The sequence below is a fragment of the Hetaerina americana genome, unplaced genomic scaffold (assembly GCF_022747635.1).
Source record: "Hetaerina americana unplaced genomic scaffold, ioHetAmer1.1.p SCAF_7, whole genome shotgun sequence".
Taxonomy (NCBI): Eukaryota; Metazoa; Arthropoda; class Insecta; order Odonata; family Calopterygidae; genus Hetaerina; species Hetaerina americana.
Window position 1 is genome coordinate 71,224,898 of NW_027287316.1, and position 17,977 is coordinate 71,242,874.

At 35.8% G+C, this 17,977-nt stretch overlaps 3 protein-coding genes across 5 annotated transcripts in view; 2 read left to right on the plus strand and 1 right to left on the minus strand.

Annotated features, from left to right (window-relative positions):
* Window positions 1–3,906: 3,906 nt before the first annotated feature.
* On the minus strand, window positions 3,907–6,994 carry LOC139696703 (receptor-binding cancer antigen expressed on SiSo cells). Its single transcript, XM_071595538.1, has 5 exons — window positions 6,871–6,994; window positions 6,455–6,701; window positions 6,181–6,369; window positions 5,851–6,006; window positions 3,907–4,901 (listed from the first exon to the last, which is right to left on the minus strand). The coding sequence occupies exons 2-5, from the start codon at window positions 6,629–6,631 to the stop codon at window positions 4,710–4,712; spliced, it is 714 nt and encodes a 237-aa protein (XP_071451639.1). The 5' UTR covers window positions 6,632–6,701; window positions 6,871–6,994; the 3' UTR covers window positions 3,907–4,709.
* A 46-nt stretch (window positions 6,995–7,040) lies between these two features.
* On the plus strand, window positions 7,041–9,149 carry LOC139696704 (putative peptidyl-tRNA hydrolase PTRHD1). The gene is made up of 2 exons (XM_071595539.1): window positions 7,041–7,398; window positions 7,474–9,149. Exons 1-2 carry the CDS (start codon window positions 7,204–7,206, stop codon window positions 7,645–7,647), a joined length of 369 nt encoding a protein of 122 aa, XP_071451640.1. The 5' UTR covers window positions 7,041–7,203; the 3' UTR covers window positions 7,648–9,149.
* Window positions 9,150–14,262: 5,113 nt separating this feature from the next.
* LOC139696190 (mitochondrial protein C2orf69 homolog) overlaps window positions 14,263–17,977 on the plus strand; it is a 41,099-nt gene continuing 37,384 nt past the window's right edge. For all 3 annotated transcript variants that reach the window (XM_071594830.1, XM_071594833.1, XM_071594831.1), the window contains exon 1: window positions 14,263–14,377. The gene's annotated coding sequence lies outside the window, so the exon portion shown is untranslated. The remainder of the gene's footprint in view (window positions 14,378–17,977) is intronic.

The following is a 17,977-nucleotide window of genomic DNA, read 5'->3' on the forward strand; positions in this document are numbered from 1 at the left end:
CGAGTCTTTATTTTTATGAAATTGAGATTTCCAAAATTACCGTATTTTCCCATCGATAACGCGTGCGTAAACTATGCGAAAATGTTCAGATGATCGAAAAAATTACGATGCGCATTATGTAATGACATTTAAAAAAAATTCAAACATTTACATACGTTTTTCACAATAATTTATAGAAGTGTTTCGCAAAAAATAAATTAGTCTGGAAGCATGCCTTTCTAATTGCATTCTATTTTATACATATCTGCTCCTGATACAGTTATTTCATCTCATAAATCCATGAGAAAAAGAAGAAACAGAACTTCTACACCATTTATTCTAATGCATATTACTTCTTTATTGTAATACATAGTACTTTACGTATACATAGAGATGTTGTATTATATACAGGTACGTGTAAATATATTATAGAAAAGGTAGATCACCTGATTCACAATTAAATTAATTAGGTGCATTTATTATCTTTTTAGGCACATCACCAAATTCACCCTCCGAATTAACTCTTCCTCTTGTGCTAGCACTGTCGTTGAAATATTGCCTAAAGCTTTTCCAAATCCCTTTCTTACACAAGCCCCTTTGACACCCTCCCAACTTTCTACGATCCACTGGCTTATTTCTTCATAAGACACTCTTTTAATCCTTCCCTATTATATATTTTTTCATACCACAAATCATCCACTTTTCCCAACTAGAACATAACTTTGCTTTAAAATGTTTATTAATGGATAAATCCTGGCAGCCTCGCTATTTCCTTTTTCTTTCGCATTTTTGATGACTTCTAGGTTAAACATTGCTGTATACGATTTCCTTCTCTTTGGATAATTTTCTTGAGAAAATTCTAAATTACAAAACTTAATTCAATTCAGTATCGAAACAATCATTAAGAAGGCGGCACTTTCATAGAACTTAAAGGGTGTCTGGAACAGCTGAGCACCAAGACTAACAAAGCGAAGTAATGGAAATGAGAGAATTTTACTTAATTCATTCTCTTATTTTTTATATTTGATTTGCTGAAAGTTTATTTATATAGCAAATAAAAGGGCATACAAACCTATGCCTCGTTTCGAATCGTAGCGAGAAAGCAAAAAGGCCGCATATTATATTGGATTGTAAATATTATTTATTTTTTTATCCTTCCGTTGCTTGGAATTAATATCAATCACCTGGCTCTAATCTTCTGTATACTTACGGTACATAGAGCCACAGGCAATTATGATTCCATGAATTTCATTGGTTATTACCATCTATTTGTGCATGGATATGAACGCATTTTTACGCACAATATATGTAGTATATACACACACAGATACACGACATGATCAAGATAACTATGAAGCCCTGGGTGGGCGGTATCTATACAAATTCATGATAACCACAAAGTTCTGGGTACGTGCTATCGATGGGAAAATACGGTAATTAAAATTGCACTTGAATTCTAAAAATAATAGCAATATGAAGACAGTGAAATATCATATTGGGCTTTTACCTGTTATTATATCAATCCTTAAATTAACCCTGCAAGTTCCCTAACACACATGATAGCATTTGCTCATAATATTTGTATCTTATCTTTCTTTTAATCTTTATGGATATATTTTTATTAATCTAGTATTCATAGTTTATTTTAAATAAAGGAATGTCTTCTGTAGTACAAATAAAAGATTAGATTATATAATTTTATAATCTCTTAATTAAGATACAATCAGACATTCTAATGATTATAAAAAAAATAAAATTACAAAGTTAGGTATGTACAGGATAGTTATGAGATAAATCATTAAATTATGTCCATGTATGACATTACCTTTTTCTGAAGATTAAATTAGCTGAGATCAAAACACTGCCAGGAAATAAGGCAAATTTTGTATGTGTATGCACTATCAGAGTAAAATAATGGATTGCCCGAGAAAAGAACCAGGAGGGAGGGAAAGAGTACCTAGAAGAGCTATATGGTAACGCTACTAGACCAGCAAGTGAATACGGAGAATATGGGGTTTTGTGGAAAATACATCGTATTCTTCTTTCATTTGAAATTGATATTCCATTTAGTCAAGCCTGATACCACCAAGAGTAATGGACTTGATACGTTTTCTCTGGACCACCCAGAATTAGTGCATTTAACACGCAGTGAGGATCGGTGTAAGGTGACCTGTATACTTACCTGTCAAACTAGCCTTTGGGTTGACAACTGTGTTTTTACCTTGAAAATGATGTTCATATTTTGAAACTGCCATTGGTAGATGAGGGCAACAGTTTTCATTTCCCTAGATTTTTGAGTTGTTATTAAAATCCTGAGAAATAATTCCTTTCAACCTGAAGATTCTATCTGGAACATGACTAAACTGTTGCAAGATGAAAACAATATTTCCTGCTATGACTCGAAAAATGAAGACATCATTAATAAACAAATGCTGGAAAGATTTGAAATGGCTGAAGGTCTGTTTCCAAGAAAATAAATAACCTCTATAATGGGAGGAGTGGTGATCAATTTTCAATTTTGGTGATATGTGGATGACTATTCCTAACTTGCCATGGAGTTAGTCTTCACTCAGGATAGAAGGTTTCCATTATCTTTTAAATGGTTCAAGATGAGAATTTTTCAGAGCTGAGTCAGATAAAACTGACTTTTTTAAAGAATGGAAATAGGTATGTGTTGGTAGAAGAGTTTTGACATTCATAGCAATTTAAATATCATATTTGAATCCATATTCACAATCACTCCATGAACAATGGGAAAACGCTTGTTAGAAACATTAATTTAGTAGAGATCACTAAACTTGAAATGTTGCTGATGCTTTTTCTGCTATTCATGCTTAATGGATTTCATACTAACATTCCTACCACTTTGAGTTTGCAAGGTGAGAATCAGAATAACTTTTTCCCGATTCAAACACACAACTGTAGTATAAAAATTCAGAGAACTCTTATTTATTCACCACAAGATTTCAACATCTTAAATTTTGAATGTCTTGCCTCACTATTGTGTTGAGTTTTGGGATTAGTTTTTTAGAGACTTGCTATAAGAAAACTAGTGTCTTAGGAAACTCCAGCCAAAAATACTATTTCATAAAATCTGAAACAAAATGAAATGCTTTTTCTGAGCACTGAAAAATGTTTACTATTGACAAATAAAATCTTAAAAATTTCCTCTAAAATAGACACTGAGAAATATAAGAGCAGGAAAGAACTATGGCTGAATTTTGTGTAAATTAATACTCCATGCAAGGTGGTTTCTACTGTAATATAAAGAGACATTTCCACAAATATTTTAACATGACACACCAAATAATGTCTCACAAAAGTAAATTAACTGATCTGATTAACAATCATAATTTATTTTTTTACTAAATTTCATATGGCAATTAATTCTTTTGGTTTATAAGTACAAAATTGGTAGGCATATTGTGTAATTGGAGGAAATGTTACTTAACAGTATATACTTCGTATAGTTCAAATTTTAAAGACCAACATTTTGGTAAAATAAAATGGGAGGAGAGAAACACCTTTGAGGGATTAAAATTCTAACTCAAAAAAATTATATTGTCTCAATTCTACCGTTAATATGGTAAAATGATTCTATTGGTAGAGGAAAATGAAAATTATTTAATTCAAGCGCATACTTTGGTTGTTAGCTTTGCGATATCGAAATGAAAAATGTCAACCAAGATGAAAATCTATGGCTCCCAAAAACAGAACACTGGGATAAACTACATATTAGGTGAAAAAACTCAACTTTTATGGGCATTATGAGATGAAGCTATACAAGAGTATACAGTGTATGAATAAGAGTCACCCAAAAGACAAATGCTCCAATTGTTGAGCTTATGCACCATATGGATCATAATAGCATCTGCAGTGGTACTATGATTACAGCCACTAGATTTCGAACAAATCATAATATTCACATCAAATTGGAATAATAGGTATATTTGCATAAATTTCTTCAATACTTATTATCTTTCATCATTCTTGGGCACATACATTCGTTTTCAATTGGGAATTTTATTTTTTCTTACCTCATAATTACCAGTCAACATTATTTCTGCACTCTCATGCATAAACACACATGTCCATTCCGATATATATGTATTTGCATCATGACAATACAATTAGCTATCTAATGATTTTTGCATGCTTTCAGAATAAATGAATACATTTTTTTATAAAGACCAGGACACCACCATAAAAGCCCATGCTTTATTAACAGTGCTCTGTGTATAACGCTCATGTACAAATAGTTTTAATAGCTTTGGTCTCTCATTTTAAACTTGCAATTAAGAGCTCTATATATTTGCCATTAATTCCACAAGCTAATGCATACAATGATACATAAGCTCATGCTGATGACGGAGGAAAAGTTCCAAAACAAAGGCTCCATAAGATTTGCACCCAAATACATTAAACAAAAGAAGCATACCTGTATCTTATTAGTGTGCTTATTGCAGTTTGTATAACTTCCTAAGTTTTAAGCTATATTGTCTTTCCCCAAACCAATCTCTATCCCTGACTCTTCCCATTGCACTGGGCACTCTGCTCTTCTTTGTTAGAAGAAAAATAAACAGAATTGCTGCCCTATTTACAAGTGTTTCTCTTCTTCATCATCTTCCTTTGAAGATACATTGACGCTTTTGACTTTAAGCCACATTTTTCAAGTCCTGGAGATATTGGAGAGTCCCAAAGAAGGCATTTTGTTCTGAGATCACACCTTGTCAGCTGGTCCCCCCAACCCTGGCACCAAGCCTCGCTTTCCCTTCCCTCTCTCGCCGGCGTCGTTGCTGCTCCGCAGCCCTCTTGGCTTGCCTCAATGCACGAACTTGTTCCCAAGCCTCATCTCCTGCTGCCTCATCCCATCCAGTACTTCCTGGTCCAGCTTCATCCCACACCTCCAGCTCAGAGTTAGCCTGTTAATAAATAAAAATGTATCAACTCCAGAAAGGACTAAAAGTTTACAATAAGTATATGAGAGGAACACACAGTAGATGCTCTTCATTAGATGTATATATATATTATATATATATATACATATATATATATATATATATTTTATACATATATACATATATGTGTGTGTGTGTATATATATATAGATAGATAGATAGATAGTTTTATTCGCCATAGAACAATACATAATTGTATGGGCTTCGTCAAAAATTATATATATATATATATATATATATATATATATATATATATATATATATATATATATATATATATTATATATATATAGGTATGTATTGAATTATTGACACAATTGTGAGGTATTTTATTTTAGAATTCAATGAATGATAACTCTTGGTTTAGATTGTCATGACGAAGTAAAAAAATTCTACGCTAATACACAATGATATATCCCATTTTCAAAATTGAATCTTGTTATCCCATTTTGCACACGTAAAATATTAAAATTGGATAACTATTTCCACTGAAATATAGATATATTGAAAATATAACAAAATGATCAAATCTGGAAAAATGGCTACTTCTGGTCTTGAAGACTTGAGGAATACTTTTTGCCATAATCTACTAATTTGTTATGTTTAAAGAGGTTATTCTGCTTCATGGCATTCAGTTTATTTGGTGAATATTAAATTGGCCGCTGTAAATGTGCCAGGTATTTTGTTGCTTGATAAAATCCATTGATTAACACATCAGTATTCCTCCAGCAGTTCCACCAAATTTATGAGTCACAAGAAAAGGTTTCCATTAGATTAACTAGACAATAATTATTAGTTATTTGGCCTAGAACAACAATTAAATAAATTTGCACATTGTGCAAGGGCTAAGAGTGATTTAGATATGAGTCTAACAATTAGAATTATTTTTATGAAGTTAATTAATATGACTAACAGGGAAAGGTAAGGCCGTAGATGAAACTGCTAGACGAGGTGACCATACTGCACCACCTGAAGTGACCTCTGGTGACCCTTCTTGTCCCTCTCCTTCGCCTCTTCTGCCCGAAGGTATTAATACCTTCTGCTGCCTAGTAATTCTAGGAGCCATATCCTGAAATGTGATATTACTGTTAGTACCAAATTCATAAATTCAATTAATGGACTCGTCATGTAGACATTTTTCTTACATTGCATATGACAAAGCGACTTATTAAACTTCATTTTTTGTGAAATAATGTAAATGTCAATTTTTATGGCCAACAGAGAAACATTGTCACTTAATTACCTGAAAGAAATCGTCTGCCGGTTGTTCTGCTTCAGCATCATTGGGCTGCCTTATTTGAGACTGCCTATATAATTCGATCTGTTGTTGTATGGAGTTTACAGGTGGTAATTGAGATTGGCCAACATCCGTAACAACTGAATCGGGACTAGAATTATCTTCCCAGGAATTCCAACTCAGTTCTGGGCCATCCTTAAAAGAAAAAATACGGGGTGCCGTTTCATGTAATAGGGATGTAATTATTAGTTACAACGAAATGGAAAAAAAGGTAGCGTACCTCTCTTTCGTTGGAAGATATGACATTATTTGGAACCACTCCAACAGCCGTTAAGGGGATAGGTGTACAGGATGAACTCCTTCTCCTTCGCCTAAAACAGCATAACGCACGGCGGAATACTCCTAAGAACACTAGGATCAACCCTTTCAGCCGATTCAACAAAAAATTCAGAGCCATCAGAATACAAAGTTTCGCAAGAATGTCACGTCACCTAAGTAAATACGGCGAGTTAGCATTCAACATTAACCTGAAATACAAATATTTAAAAAAATCATCCTTTATGGAGTACTAATAAACAGCTTCGTAGAAATGAACTAATACTATTGCCCGATAACATGGAAACTGATCAATCCCTTCCCAGTTTCTCAAGAAAGGATACAGAGGAGCATATAATCAGACGACAATGCCGTACTTACTTTACATTAAATTCACGTAATTCTGCTCAATGAAAATGCTGAATAGTAAGCCCTGCCCGGCTTTTATAGTTGCTGGTCATTTTTTCAACCAAAGGCAGCCATCAGAAAACAACAAAACAAAAACGAATATCAAACCCATGACTCCTTCAAATCGATGTTAGAGGGCGTGATATCTTGTTGGCTCATACTGTCGCAAACCGCCCATGTGCAATTGTAGGACTGTCAGTTGTCTTTACGTTCATTGACTTCAAAGGTATTTTCCGTATACATGCAGTGAACGGAGTGTGCTTATTAAACTTGAGACATAGCTTAGTGTATCGAATTCCTCTTCCAATGGCACCAACTTCGAATTTAGTGCAGTATGTTGTGGTTCGTGGGGATTTGTCAACTTCTTTGAAGTGGCCCTACGGTGCTATCATAGCTCAGGCCTGCCATGCTTGTGTCTCCGTCACCCACATGTTTTACCACGATCAAAATACAAAGGACTACTTGACAGACTTGGACAACATGCATAAAGTGGTTCTACAGGTACACTCTTGAGAATATAGCCAGAAAAAGGCTTGTGTTAATTTTTAATTTCTGTGTGGACAAATTTAATTTCAGGTTCCCAGTGAAGAGAGTCTTCGCCAATTAGCTAAATCATTACAAGAAGGAGGGGTAGATCATAAAGTTTGGATAGAACAACCGGAAAATATTCCCACTTGTGTCGTTACCAAGCCTTATCCTAAGCCAAAAGTGCAAAAGTATTTCGCAGAATTTCAGCTGTTCAAGGGCTAATTGCAGATTTTTCGAGCAATGGAAATTTTTCTGTTACAGTTAGCGTCTTGTAATTAAATATAAAAATAATTATTGTACGCTATGATATTATATTTATACACATTGTATTATGCTGTAAGAAGTCTATCAACACATACGAAATTCCTTCGAAATATTGTTGATTTGGAAATGTGTAACTTCTGCAAGAGGATTGCTTTAAGTTTTTATCAACTCAAAAGTCGATCATCCATATTAAATGGAGATATATGCTTAAGTTTGATTTATTTAACTACTTTTTTAAACGTGCCGCCTTCTCAGCGCTCTTTCCTTAATGTTTCCCCTTTCCCAGAAAGCAATTAAAGGTGAATTCTGAGACGTCATTTGCAAATTAGAATCCAACGATGTATGCAGTGTGAAAGCTGGCATCCATTCAGATTCTAGATAAGCATTTTGCAATAATTAAGCTGTTATAACCAAGAGTGAAAATGAGTGTTTATATGATAGTCAATCGGCAAAATTTGAAAGCGCATGATATAAACGCATGGATCAACCCGAAGGCCGATTTTATAGGTGATGGTAAAGTTCACCAAGTACTAAGCCCGACGGCGTGTGAAATTCATACGTCCGGGTAGAGGTGCAAGTTCCTTGTGCCGGCAATGATTTCCAATGAAGATTTAGTACACAGCTTGGGTGGAGCTGAAGGTGCCTGGTCTTAGAGCCCGGGCTTTCCGATAAGCAGTTCAACGCTCTACCCGGGCTACGGCGACCGATGAACCTTTTATTTGTTCCATATAATTGCTTGACAATCCATTGTGACATTTTCAAACTTGTACATGTAGAAGTATTGGGTTTTGTGGCTAGGGTACTTGGTTCCCATCCCGAGGCCCGGGATTTGAATCCCGATAGGTACAGGATGATTTCAGTGGTATCCTAATTCCTACTTGGTGTGCATTTAGGCAGTTAAAGATACATGTCATACATTGGATGGAATGTTAAAGATTCATTTGAACCTTGGGTGCCTTTTGTTATAATGCCATCATCTGGTTTATCCCTCAAATCATATCTCTGTCAAATTACTCAACAATTCCTATTTGCAAGAATGATATCTACTTATGGTCAGCATTCACAAATAATACAACTGTTACAGGTGGACCTAGCACATAATACGTCGCTACAGAAAGTGACGCCAGGATGAAAATTATGTGAAGATGCCACAGACTTCTCAGGCTTCAAAAGAAAATCTGTTAACTAATATGGATTCAGGAGGAAGTCCAATACGGTATTAGGTCAAACATGTGGCTCTGGGAGACGTCTTAAGGGATGAAATTTTGTGACAGCAGAGAAGAGGGGACACAACACAGGAAATATTGAATAAATAAACTGGGGAAGGGAGTCAGAAATTGTCAGGGTTCAAAGCAGCAATAGGATTGTGACAAATGCCAGGATTTCATGGCATCCAAATGAGGGGCTTGCACAAATTTTCACAAAACCCACCATGCTCATTCCAAGGGAACCCATGTACTTTGTATAGGTTCCCCCTGTAGTAGGAAGAATAAATTAAAATTTATTCTATGTTTAATGATAGATAGTATTATTTGAGTACTTTATACATAATTTAAATAATACAAAACTGAATTCAAACATTCCACCCAAGTAGTAGTTTTGAGGGGAGGCGACCGACAGCTAAGGTCATTTGCACCATAGGGGATGGATAGGAAAGGATGAAGGGTGGAGAGAAACCCGGCGTCGGCATTAGCCTACTCTTTACGAAAGGCGCCAAGGGGTCCGCAGTTTAACGTCCCATCCGACGGACGGCCTACTCACTCAAAGTGCCCTCCACAAAGCACCTCAAGTAGGGATCGAGATACACATTCCACCCAAGCTGATGCGATGCGAAAACATGCGATCACTAGTTGTGCGGTCTGTATAAACATGCACAAATGTCATCATATTTAATGGTATAGCAAACGTAATACAATATAGACATGAAAAAAGCCATTAGTAATTATATGCAACAACACAGCCTTATTCTGTTGGCTTGATGCATAGCCAATTGAGGTGGATGCATGTGAAGAATTTGGCATACATTCCTGTTGGGTACCTGCATTGTTTTCCAAATAACACCAATTTTTGCTATAATATCTTGCATTATTCTATGTCCTATAGTATTCAACAGTCTTACTGACATTTTTATATACCATATATTCATTTAGGCATCAATATATATGTATGAAAACCTAATTCAACGTATAAAGCTAAAAACAAACTTATTTTTATGTCCTTGTTTATTGTTTTATTGCATATTATCTATTAACATTTTAGAAGAGATATTTCAGTCTCACCCTCCCATTGACTACAGTCTTGACGTGGTGGAAGGGCTTGTGCGTTCTGATGACCGCTTAAGCTGTGCTTGCGGGAGTAATAATAATTGCTCATGCTAGGGTCACCTATGCCAGATAGGTTGAAGGTTAGGAGCCAGACGAAAGGTAGTCCATGTAGCGTCTGTTCCTCAGCGAGGCAGCTGTCCCCAGTGGGGTGGCCAATAAGTGATGCTGTCACGTTAAAACACTATTGAGGAAGGCAATGGGAAACCACCTCAATTATCATTCTCAAGACTAATATGATGGACACTACAGAGAATATGAGTCCTGGCAACTAGAGGGTTATGCCCAATCAGCCATGTGTCGTGCCCGGCAGTGGGGGAGGCAAGGCTTCCTCGGTTGTCATCCCACGAAACCCTTGCAAGGGAACACCGACAGCAGCAGGACAGAAGAAAAAGACCAATTTAGTTAGAATAGGAACTTAGAATTTTAGGATAATGTCGAGGACAGAAAAATTAGAGAATATTAAGCGAGAGATGGAAAGGGGAAGTATAGATATTTTAGGACTATGCAAGGTGAGATGGAAGGATAGCGGGGATCACAGGAGTGATAATTATAGAATAATATACAGCGGCAGGGACGAGAGCTAACGAGGGGTTGCCATTATATTAAATAAAGAGGTAGGAAGAAGCGTATTCAACATAGAACAAGCAACGGATAGAATACTACTAGTAGAGATAAAAGCAGAACCGACAAACTTGGTCATTGTTCAGGATTGCATGCCACCGAGCAACCATATGGAGGAAGAGGTAGATAGGATATACTATTAGCTATTCCAGCTAGATTATATTCTGGTTAGACTCTGGTTTAGGAACAGTGTGATAAATTCGCACATCTTCCCAGGAGCTGATGTGGACTCTGACCACAATTTAGTTGTTATTAAATAATGGCACCGAGTTCGAATTTGGTGCAGTATGTTGTGGTTCGTGGGGATTTGTCAACTTCTTAGATGAGATGATTAAGAAGATGGTTGAGAGGAGTAAATGGAAGAATGTGAATACAGAGTTAGGCAAAATGAAGTACAAAAGGTCAAATGAAAAATTGAGGTGGGCAACAAAAGACGCATGGTGGAAGACGAATTGTGAGGATATGGGAAGTTTGCAGAGGAAGGGTGAAATTTCTGTGCTTTACAGCAAGATGAAATCTTTATCGGGAAGTAAGAAGGGAAGATCTATGCTAACACTTAGAGATAAGGTGGGTAAGATAATAGCTGACACAGAAAACATCCAAGAGAGATGAAAGGAATATATAGAAGAACTGTACATTAAAGAACTTAGACCAACGAAGTTAGACTTAGAAAAATAACATGACGTAGAGTAAGATAGCTTAGGTCCTGGCATACTTGACGTATAATTATCATATATGATCCCCATCATATCCCCTTATCATATAATCATCCCCATATAATTTCTAATGATTCCGCACACCACTTTTCTCACAAACACGCAGCCCTCCACTCCATGATCCACCGCCTCCTACACATCCCCCTTTCCCCCAAAAACTTCAAAATTGAACTCGTGAATATCACTAATATAGCTACCAACAATGGTTTCAACCCCAAACTAGTTGACACATTACTACGGAAAAAACAAAAAGCAATGGCCATAAAAAGCATTTTCGTATCTCAGCCCGCAGTATCTAAAGATTTTAAGTGGTGCTCGATCCCGTTTCTGGGAGATCTTTCATATAGGATTTCCAACTGCCTACCCACCTCACTCAAAGCAGCCTTCTACCCACCCATAACCCTCTCCAAACTTCTAGCCAATGGAAAAGACACCCAGGATAGCCTTCTCAAATCAGGCATTTATAAACTGAAATGCGAGGATTGCAACAGCGTTTATGTCGGTCAGACCGGCAGGAATATCAAGTTACGAGTCAAGGAACACGCTAGGTGTCACACAAATCAGAATAACAACTCTCTCTTTGCCAAGCATTTACTAGAATTCAACCACAGCAGTGACTTTGTCCCAGAGATATTACACACACTCCCAAAAGGATTAAAAATGGACGCTCTCGAGCAATTAGAGATTAGAAGGCACTTGGTGAACCCCAACACGACACTTTGTAATGAGCAATTATTCCCATACCCCTCCCCACTCCTCTCCGAGAAATTAGCCTGGAAATGGTCAAAACAATCCATCAACGCACCTGCGAGCCCCCACCCCCCTCAAATCCTTCCAACCCTCCCCACCCCCACTCTGTCCTGAGGGTATATATGCTTGCTCTGTCTGTTTTGCAAATTTGTACCTGATGATGCCGCAAATCGGTGAAACGCATCGTGCCGTATAATAAAATCTGTGGAAAAGTACAAGTCTTTCTTTCTATTTCAATAATGGATATCAATTACTTCCACGAAGTGAAGCCTGAAACAATAGAACAAAATATTTATTTGGTAGTTGTGTCTACCCAAAAACCTACCTTGACTCGTAGATTACCATATAATAATAATTTCAGTATCAATTGCGAACATAATTATGAATCATATTTTTCCTATAAATCAGCCTATTCAATGGAGTGTAATTACTATATAAACCAGATTTGAAACATATGTAGGGATTAATGGATCATGAGATCTGATAAGATTGCAGCCTATGAAGCTGCTGTGGTGATCGGAAATGCCAGTCCTTAAACTATTGGATGCTGCATCTTTAATTTAATGGTAAGATGTCATTCTCAAGCCTGAAGACCTGCAGAGGTACTCAAGAACTTCAATACTTATGAAATTTTAATATACATATTGGCCATGTGCCAAAAAATGTCCCTGATTTGTAGTGTCTGGTAAATGCATAAGTGTGGATAATTTCTCTGTGCATATGCCTGTCATAGCGTGTTGTTTATGTTGGTCAAAAACAAGTGGGAGATTTGTGAGTAAATTCGTATGATAATCTGGATATATCGTGGAATATATCTGGGGGCATTATATCTTCTACACTGAATACTTAAATTTCATATAATGTTTTTATGAAGTGAGATTTACTTTAGTTTGTTACACTGGTTTTATGGATATTTCTTGATTGGAAGCAGTGGTCTCTCTGTGACTATTGAATTTCATTCTTATTTAACATGAAATCAAATAATCATTACATTAGTTTCATATATGTGTCACATCAATGAACATTCTCCAAAGTTGTGTTAGTCTTGGATTTTCTCATGGAATTCATGTCAATGTTGGGGTTGGTCTGAAGCAATATTACACAATAGTCGCTTGAATGTCATTTACATCACAGCTTACCCTCAAAATATTTTACATATAAGTGTTAATGGTTCTGATGCTAGCTGAAAAATGCCCAAGGGAAAGCAAAATGGGGATTACTCAAAAGATGTGATGACATTTATATAAACTTTTCATTGATATTTTAATTTTTTCCATGGGCATGTAGTGATCCAGCTGGTATGCCTGGGTAGACCATATGTGAATGTGGTTTTGAATATGCATACACAGAACTACTGTTATTTCAAATAGTGTTCTCAATTTACTCTGAAAGAGACACTTTCACATATATCTATTGATACTATGATCATGTTCGTGACTTTACTTTGTTTTGATGTATAATATGCTTATAATTTCACTTGATTGTACGAATATTTAAGCTTTCAGATATTTGTCAAATTAGTGTTACTAGGTGATAAACCTAATAGGAAAGGGAAATGTCAACAATCATGCTGAATGGATACAACAGGGAATTTATTATTAACACCAACATATATTCAGGGAGAGTGAAGAGCATATTTGGAAGATTCCTACGGTGAGCGAAATTTACCAGAGCGTTTAGCGTTTGAGAGGGAATATGAAAAGTTTAAGAATATCCTGGCTCTGAGGATACCCTCCGGCAGTACCTAATGGTGGGATGAAAAGAGTAGGTATAATCAGTAATGTGATTCAAAGGGACATAAAATAGATCGATTACGAGCAATGTTGAATAATTATTTTACGGAGGATGCGGTTATTAACCGAAATTACAGGGAAGGACTAAGACCAGCAAGAATTTTATTTTTGGGCCAGGAGTAACACAAGTATATCATTTTTAACTGATATTCAAAATTTGTGACAGTGACGTGGGTTGGGGATGAAAGTAATGCGTTGTGCATGAGATGAGTAGGACGGAATGAAGTATTCCTCGCACGAGAGAAAGTTGAATTACCGCGTTGGACTGTTAATAAACGTTCTTCGTTTTGAAAAGTTTCGCTGCTACCAGTTCCCTCTGTCGAGAGTTTTAAGAAACAATCGATATTCAGTTTTGTTTGTGTATGTGCAGTAGATGGACATAGGCGTGTGTTTAGTTTTTCGCTGTTTATTATGAAGGCATTGATGACTTGATCGATTTTAGCGGTGTGTAGCCGGGAGGCGTCATTAATTGTGCCTTCTGAAGGTAAGTGGGTACATTTTTGTTCTGCAGATTAAAATTTACGATACCTATTACTTGTGAGGTGAAGAAGTGTTATGCTTCTCTAACGGTCGTAACTAGCTACCATGATGAGCGAACACAAAAGTAATTCTTTTCAGCGAATCATTGCTATTTAACTGTAGCCGTATAAGTAATTAAACTTAAAATTTACACGTATCTGTTTATTTTATGGGCCATTTGGACAATTATATAATTGGTACGCTGGCGTTTGCGATCAACATAATTGATGACTTATTGATATTGGTTATTTACATCATTTATAAATTCTTTTAGTTATGCGGTGCTAAAATAAATTGAAGTAATTCGCTTCGGTAAAGTTCCGCTGTAGTAAACAGTGCCGGCATGCGGCAATAGCACATTTCCTGCTGTGAAAAATATATGGCGGAATAGATAATTATATATCAAGTTTAAGTTGGCTAATGGTTGAAATGTAACCTCTGGAACGGGATTAGTTTTGCCCCTGAATTTTTGTTGGTTGATATTTGGCATTGTGAAAATGAGGTTATGGTGCTCTTGAATTTTTTTCAACCCACCCAGGCGTGATGGGATTCTGGCATGGTTAGTGATCTGTAATGTTAACAGATAACTGCATCGCCCTTTCTGGTATGTTTTAATCAGAGACCGTACGGATGCATATACTTCGCATATAACGCACCTCTGGAAAAAGCTGAAAACTTTTTTCTTTTGTTTTAGGGTTGTTATGAGAATGCCAAATTTTTTAAAATAATATATTTTCAACCAATTGACCTATCTTACTGGTTTCTATGAATTTCTTTCGTTGTTCAATGACATATTGTTGACATTGGCATTGAACTAAATCAACTGTAGTGTTCTTTAATTCTGGCAAGTAGCAATATATTTTACCGAATCATTACCAAATGAATACTTTTATCAACGTTCGATATCATTATTCTCTGCCTAATCACCAATAATTTTTACAAAGTATGACTTTCGTTTAATGTTTTCCCTGGGAGACATAAATATCTAGGAAATGTATGCCTTCCTATGTGGCACATACTAAATGGCATTATTAATTTAGCTGACCTTAGGTTTTCGCGAAATAATTTTATGCAATTTTTAAAAGTTTTATTTGAGGTTATAACCCTTTTCTAAGGCTCTCATAAGTAAATGTCATGGTGCCAATTTTGTGTGATTACGGACCTGAATATTTTCCTAATGCTGCATTGATATCATCTTTACAATCCCAAGCAATTTTTATTAAAAAGTGAAATTGATTCATTAGTCATAGTAGTACAAGATTACGCATATACTCGAAGAGCAACTAATATTCGACAATGTCAAGAAACTCTGAAACGAGGCTATAATGCGGTAACAAGGAAACCGACAATTTTCATTAATATCACATCCGAAAATTCTTTTAAATCGTAAATACCCTCTGTAGTAGACCTGATACCATAGAAATACTCTCAGTCTCAAATGTACATTTTATAAATCTACAGAATAATTGGGAAGTAAGAGCCATCATACATCTCAAACCCGCTTAGATCCTTCGCTTCTCACAGCAATGTGTTATAAGAAATTTTTCAGGAACTCCTCGCCTTGGAATACCACATGGGAATTATGATTTAGGAGGCCCTCATAGCTGGAAACCTCTATATCACTATAAATGCTAGTCTTAATATTTCTTTCAATCAGTTTCCCTGCATGAGAGCCTTTCCATCCCAATACTTGCCTCCTCTCATGTTGGAAAGTATGGTCAAAATGTGACAGATTGTCTTATAAAGGTGTATGTAGCTTGTTGATGATGATGAATTGGAAATAGGAATCAGATATTATTATGCATTAATATCACTTCCTTATAGCGAATCCTGAAAACGTGTTTAATGAATTATACGAGAATTTTTAAGTGCATTATATAATTTATTTATGGATCACAAGATTTCGTTTAACATAAATGCTGTGGCAGGTTTTGTTTCTCGATGCATGTAGTATGATTTCTTTTGTAGAGGGATTTATAAAGTGACTTTTTCTCTTTAATAATATTTTATATATCCATGGCATATCCTCTTACAGCTCTTTATTTAGAGAGCAGAATTTCCTAATAAGTTTCCATGAAAATACTCTAGTCCTGTTATATGAATCAAAAATAATATTGTGCGCATGCAATTAACATAATCATCAGAGGAGAAAATTTGGATATACTAGACAAATTACTATTCTAAGAGAATTTCTTTATCTGTAAATTTGACTGATTTTAACCATAGATAAATTAATATAATTCTGGTTGGAATAAAAGTAATTTTTAACGAAAATGTCGATTTCCTTTTTTAAAGAAAAACAATTGGGATTGATAGATAGAAGGTTCTGGTATAACCTGGGTATCCATGTTCCATAACTAGTGATTTTGGACACCTACAGATTCATCCAAACTGACCTTTTGAGGTCCATGTCTGCTTGTAAAACCATAGTTGAACCAGGGATAGGAACTGGCTCCCATAAAGAGTGAATTACACATGAACTAAGGATTAGTAAAAGCTACATTCTGCCATTATCAGTTGACTAACCTTTAGAATCTGTGGCGTAACAGAATGGGTCAAGCTTTACCTAGACTAACTTCTAGAAAAAATATAATGCGAATATTTTTCAACTCTATTTTCAGCTTCACCAATGAGTGGTTTCAGATTATTAGTAGATAGAACAATCCTTCAACAAGAACGCAATCTGTACTTAAATTTTGCTTTTCAAAATAACATGTCTACTATTAATCCTACTACGACCTCCCATCAATGTTAAATGCATTGACTGTCTTATAAGTCAGTTATGCACTTTAAATTTTCTTGCGAATATCTTGTATTAGTGCCTGTTCAATGTCAATTACCAGGGTCAGTAATTTTACGGTTAGTGTGACATTTTTAAAGGTGAAGGCCAGTAAGTCTCGTTTTCATGTGGGAAGTAGTCATATGAAAAATGATCATTCCTTTTGAAAGATTGACCGGCTAATAAACTTGTTCTCAGTATATTTTATAATAAGATTTGAAGATTTCACTTTCAGCTTTCCTTTTATCGTCGGAATGTTAGGCAATTTTACTAATTGATTTTTGGCCCCTTGCGTAAATATGTTCCTGAAACTGTGATAATCCGCACCGAATGCTACTTGTTGCCTAGTATTGGGGGAATTGCGGAGTTCCTAAGGAAAGGAAGGGCTGTGATAAGGAAGCTGTTTGTCAAGTGATGATATGCAATACGTTACGAGGAAATACTCGTTTTGGTTACCGATAAAGGACTATCGGCGGCATAAATCGAGATCTACAGCGGGCATCAAGTTACTGAAGCGAATTGCAACCTTACAGTAAACTCGAATGCCGATACTATTTAGATGTCGGTGCGTAGCGCCATTTGCACGTTTATATTTATTATATTGACATCTTGTTACCCTTATCTAGTACTTGAAGTAATAACCCACTTGCGTCAACAATATAAATGGAAAAGGACCCGGGAGAAATAGCCTTTGAATATGTGGTGCGACATCCTTTTTTTCCGATTTAGTGACTGTGAAAATGCTAAGTAGGATTAGAATAAATCCTTGATAATTTGCGAATTTAC

What these genes read in the sequence shown, in the direction of transcription:
- LOC139696703 (XM_071595538.1), bottom strand. Translation starts at nt 6,631, where the DNA reads ATGGCTCTGAATTTTTTGTTGAATCGGCTGAAAGGGTTGATCCTAGTG. An exon ending in TATCTTCCAACGAAAGAGAG is followed by an intron (nt 6,370 to 6,454) that starts GTACGCTACCTT and finishes TTTTCTTTTAAG; the next exon opens with GATGGCCCAGAACTGAGTTG. An exon ending in CGGCAGACGATTTCTTTCAG is followed by an intron (nt 6,007 to 6,180) that starts GTAATTAAGTGA and finishes ATCACATTTCAG; the next exon opens with GATATGGCTCCTAGAATTAC.
- LOC139696704 (XM_071595539.1), top strand. Translation starts at nt 7,204, where the DNA reads ATGGCACCAACTTCGAATTTAGTGCAGTATGTTGTGGTTCGTGGGGAT. An exon ending in TGCATAAAGTGGTTCTACAG is followed by an intron (nt 7,399 to 7,473) that starts GTACACTCTTGA and finishes ATTTAATTTCAG; the next exon opens with GTTCCCAGTGAAGAGAGTCT.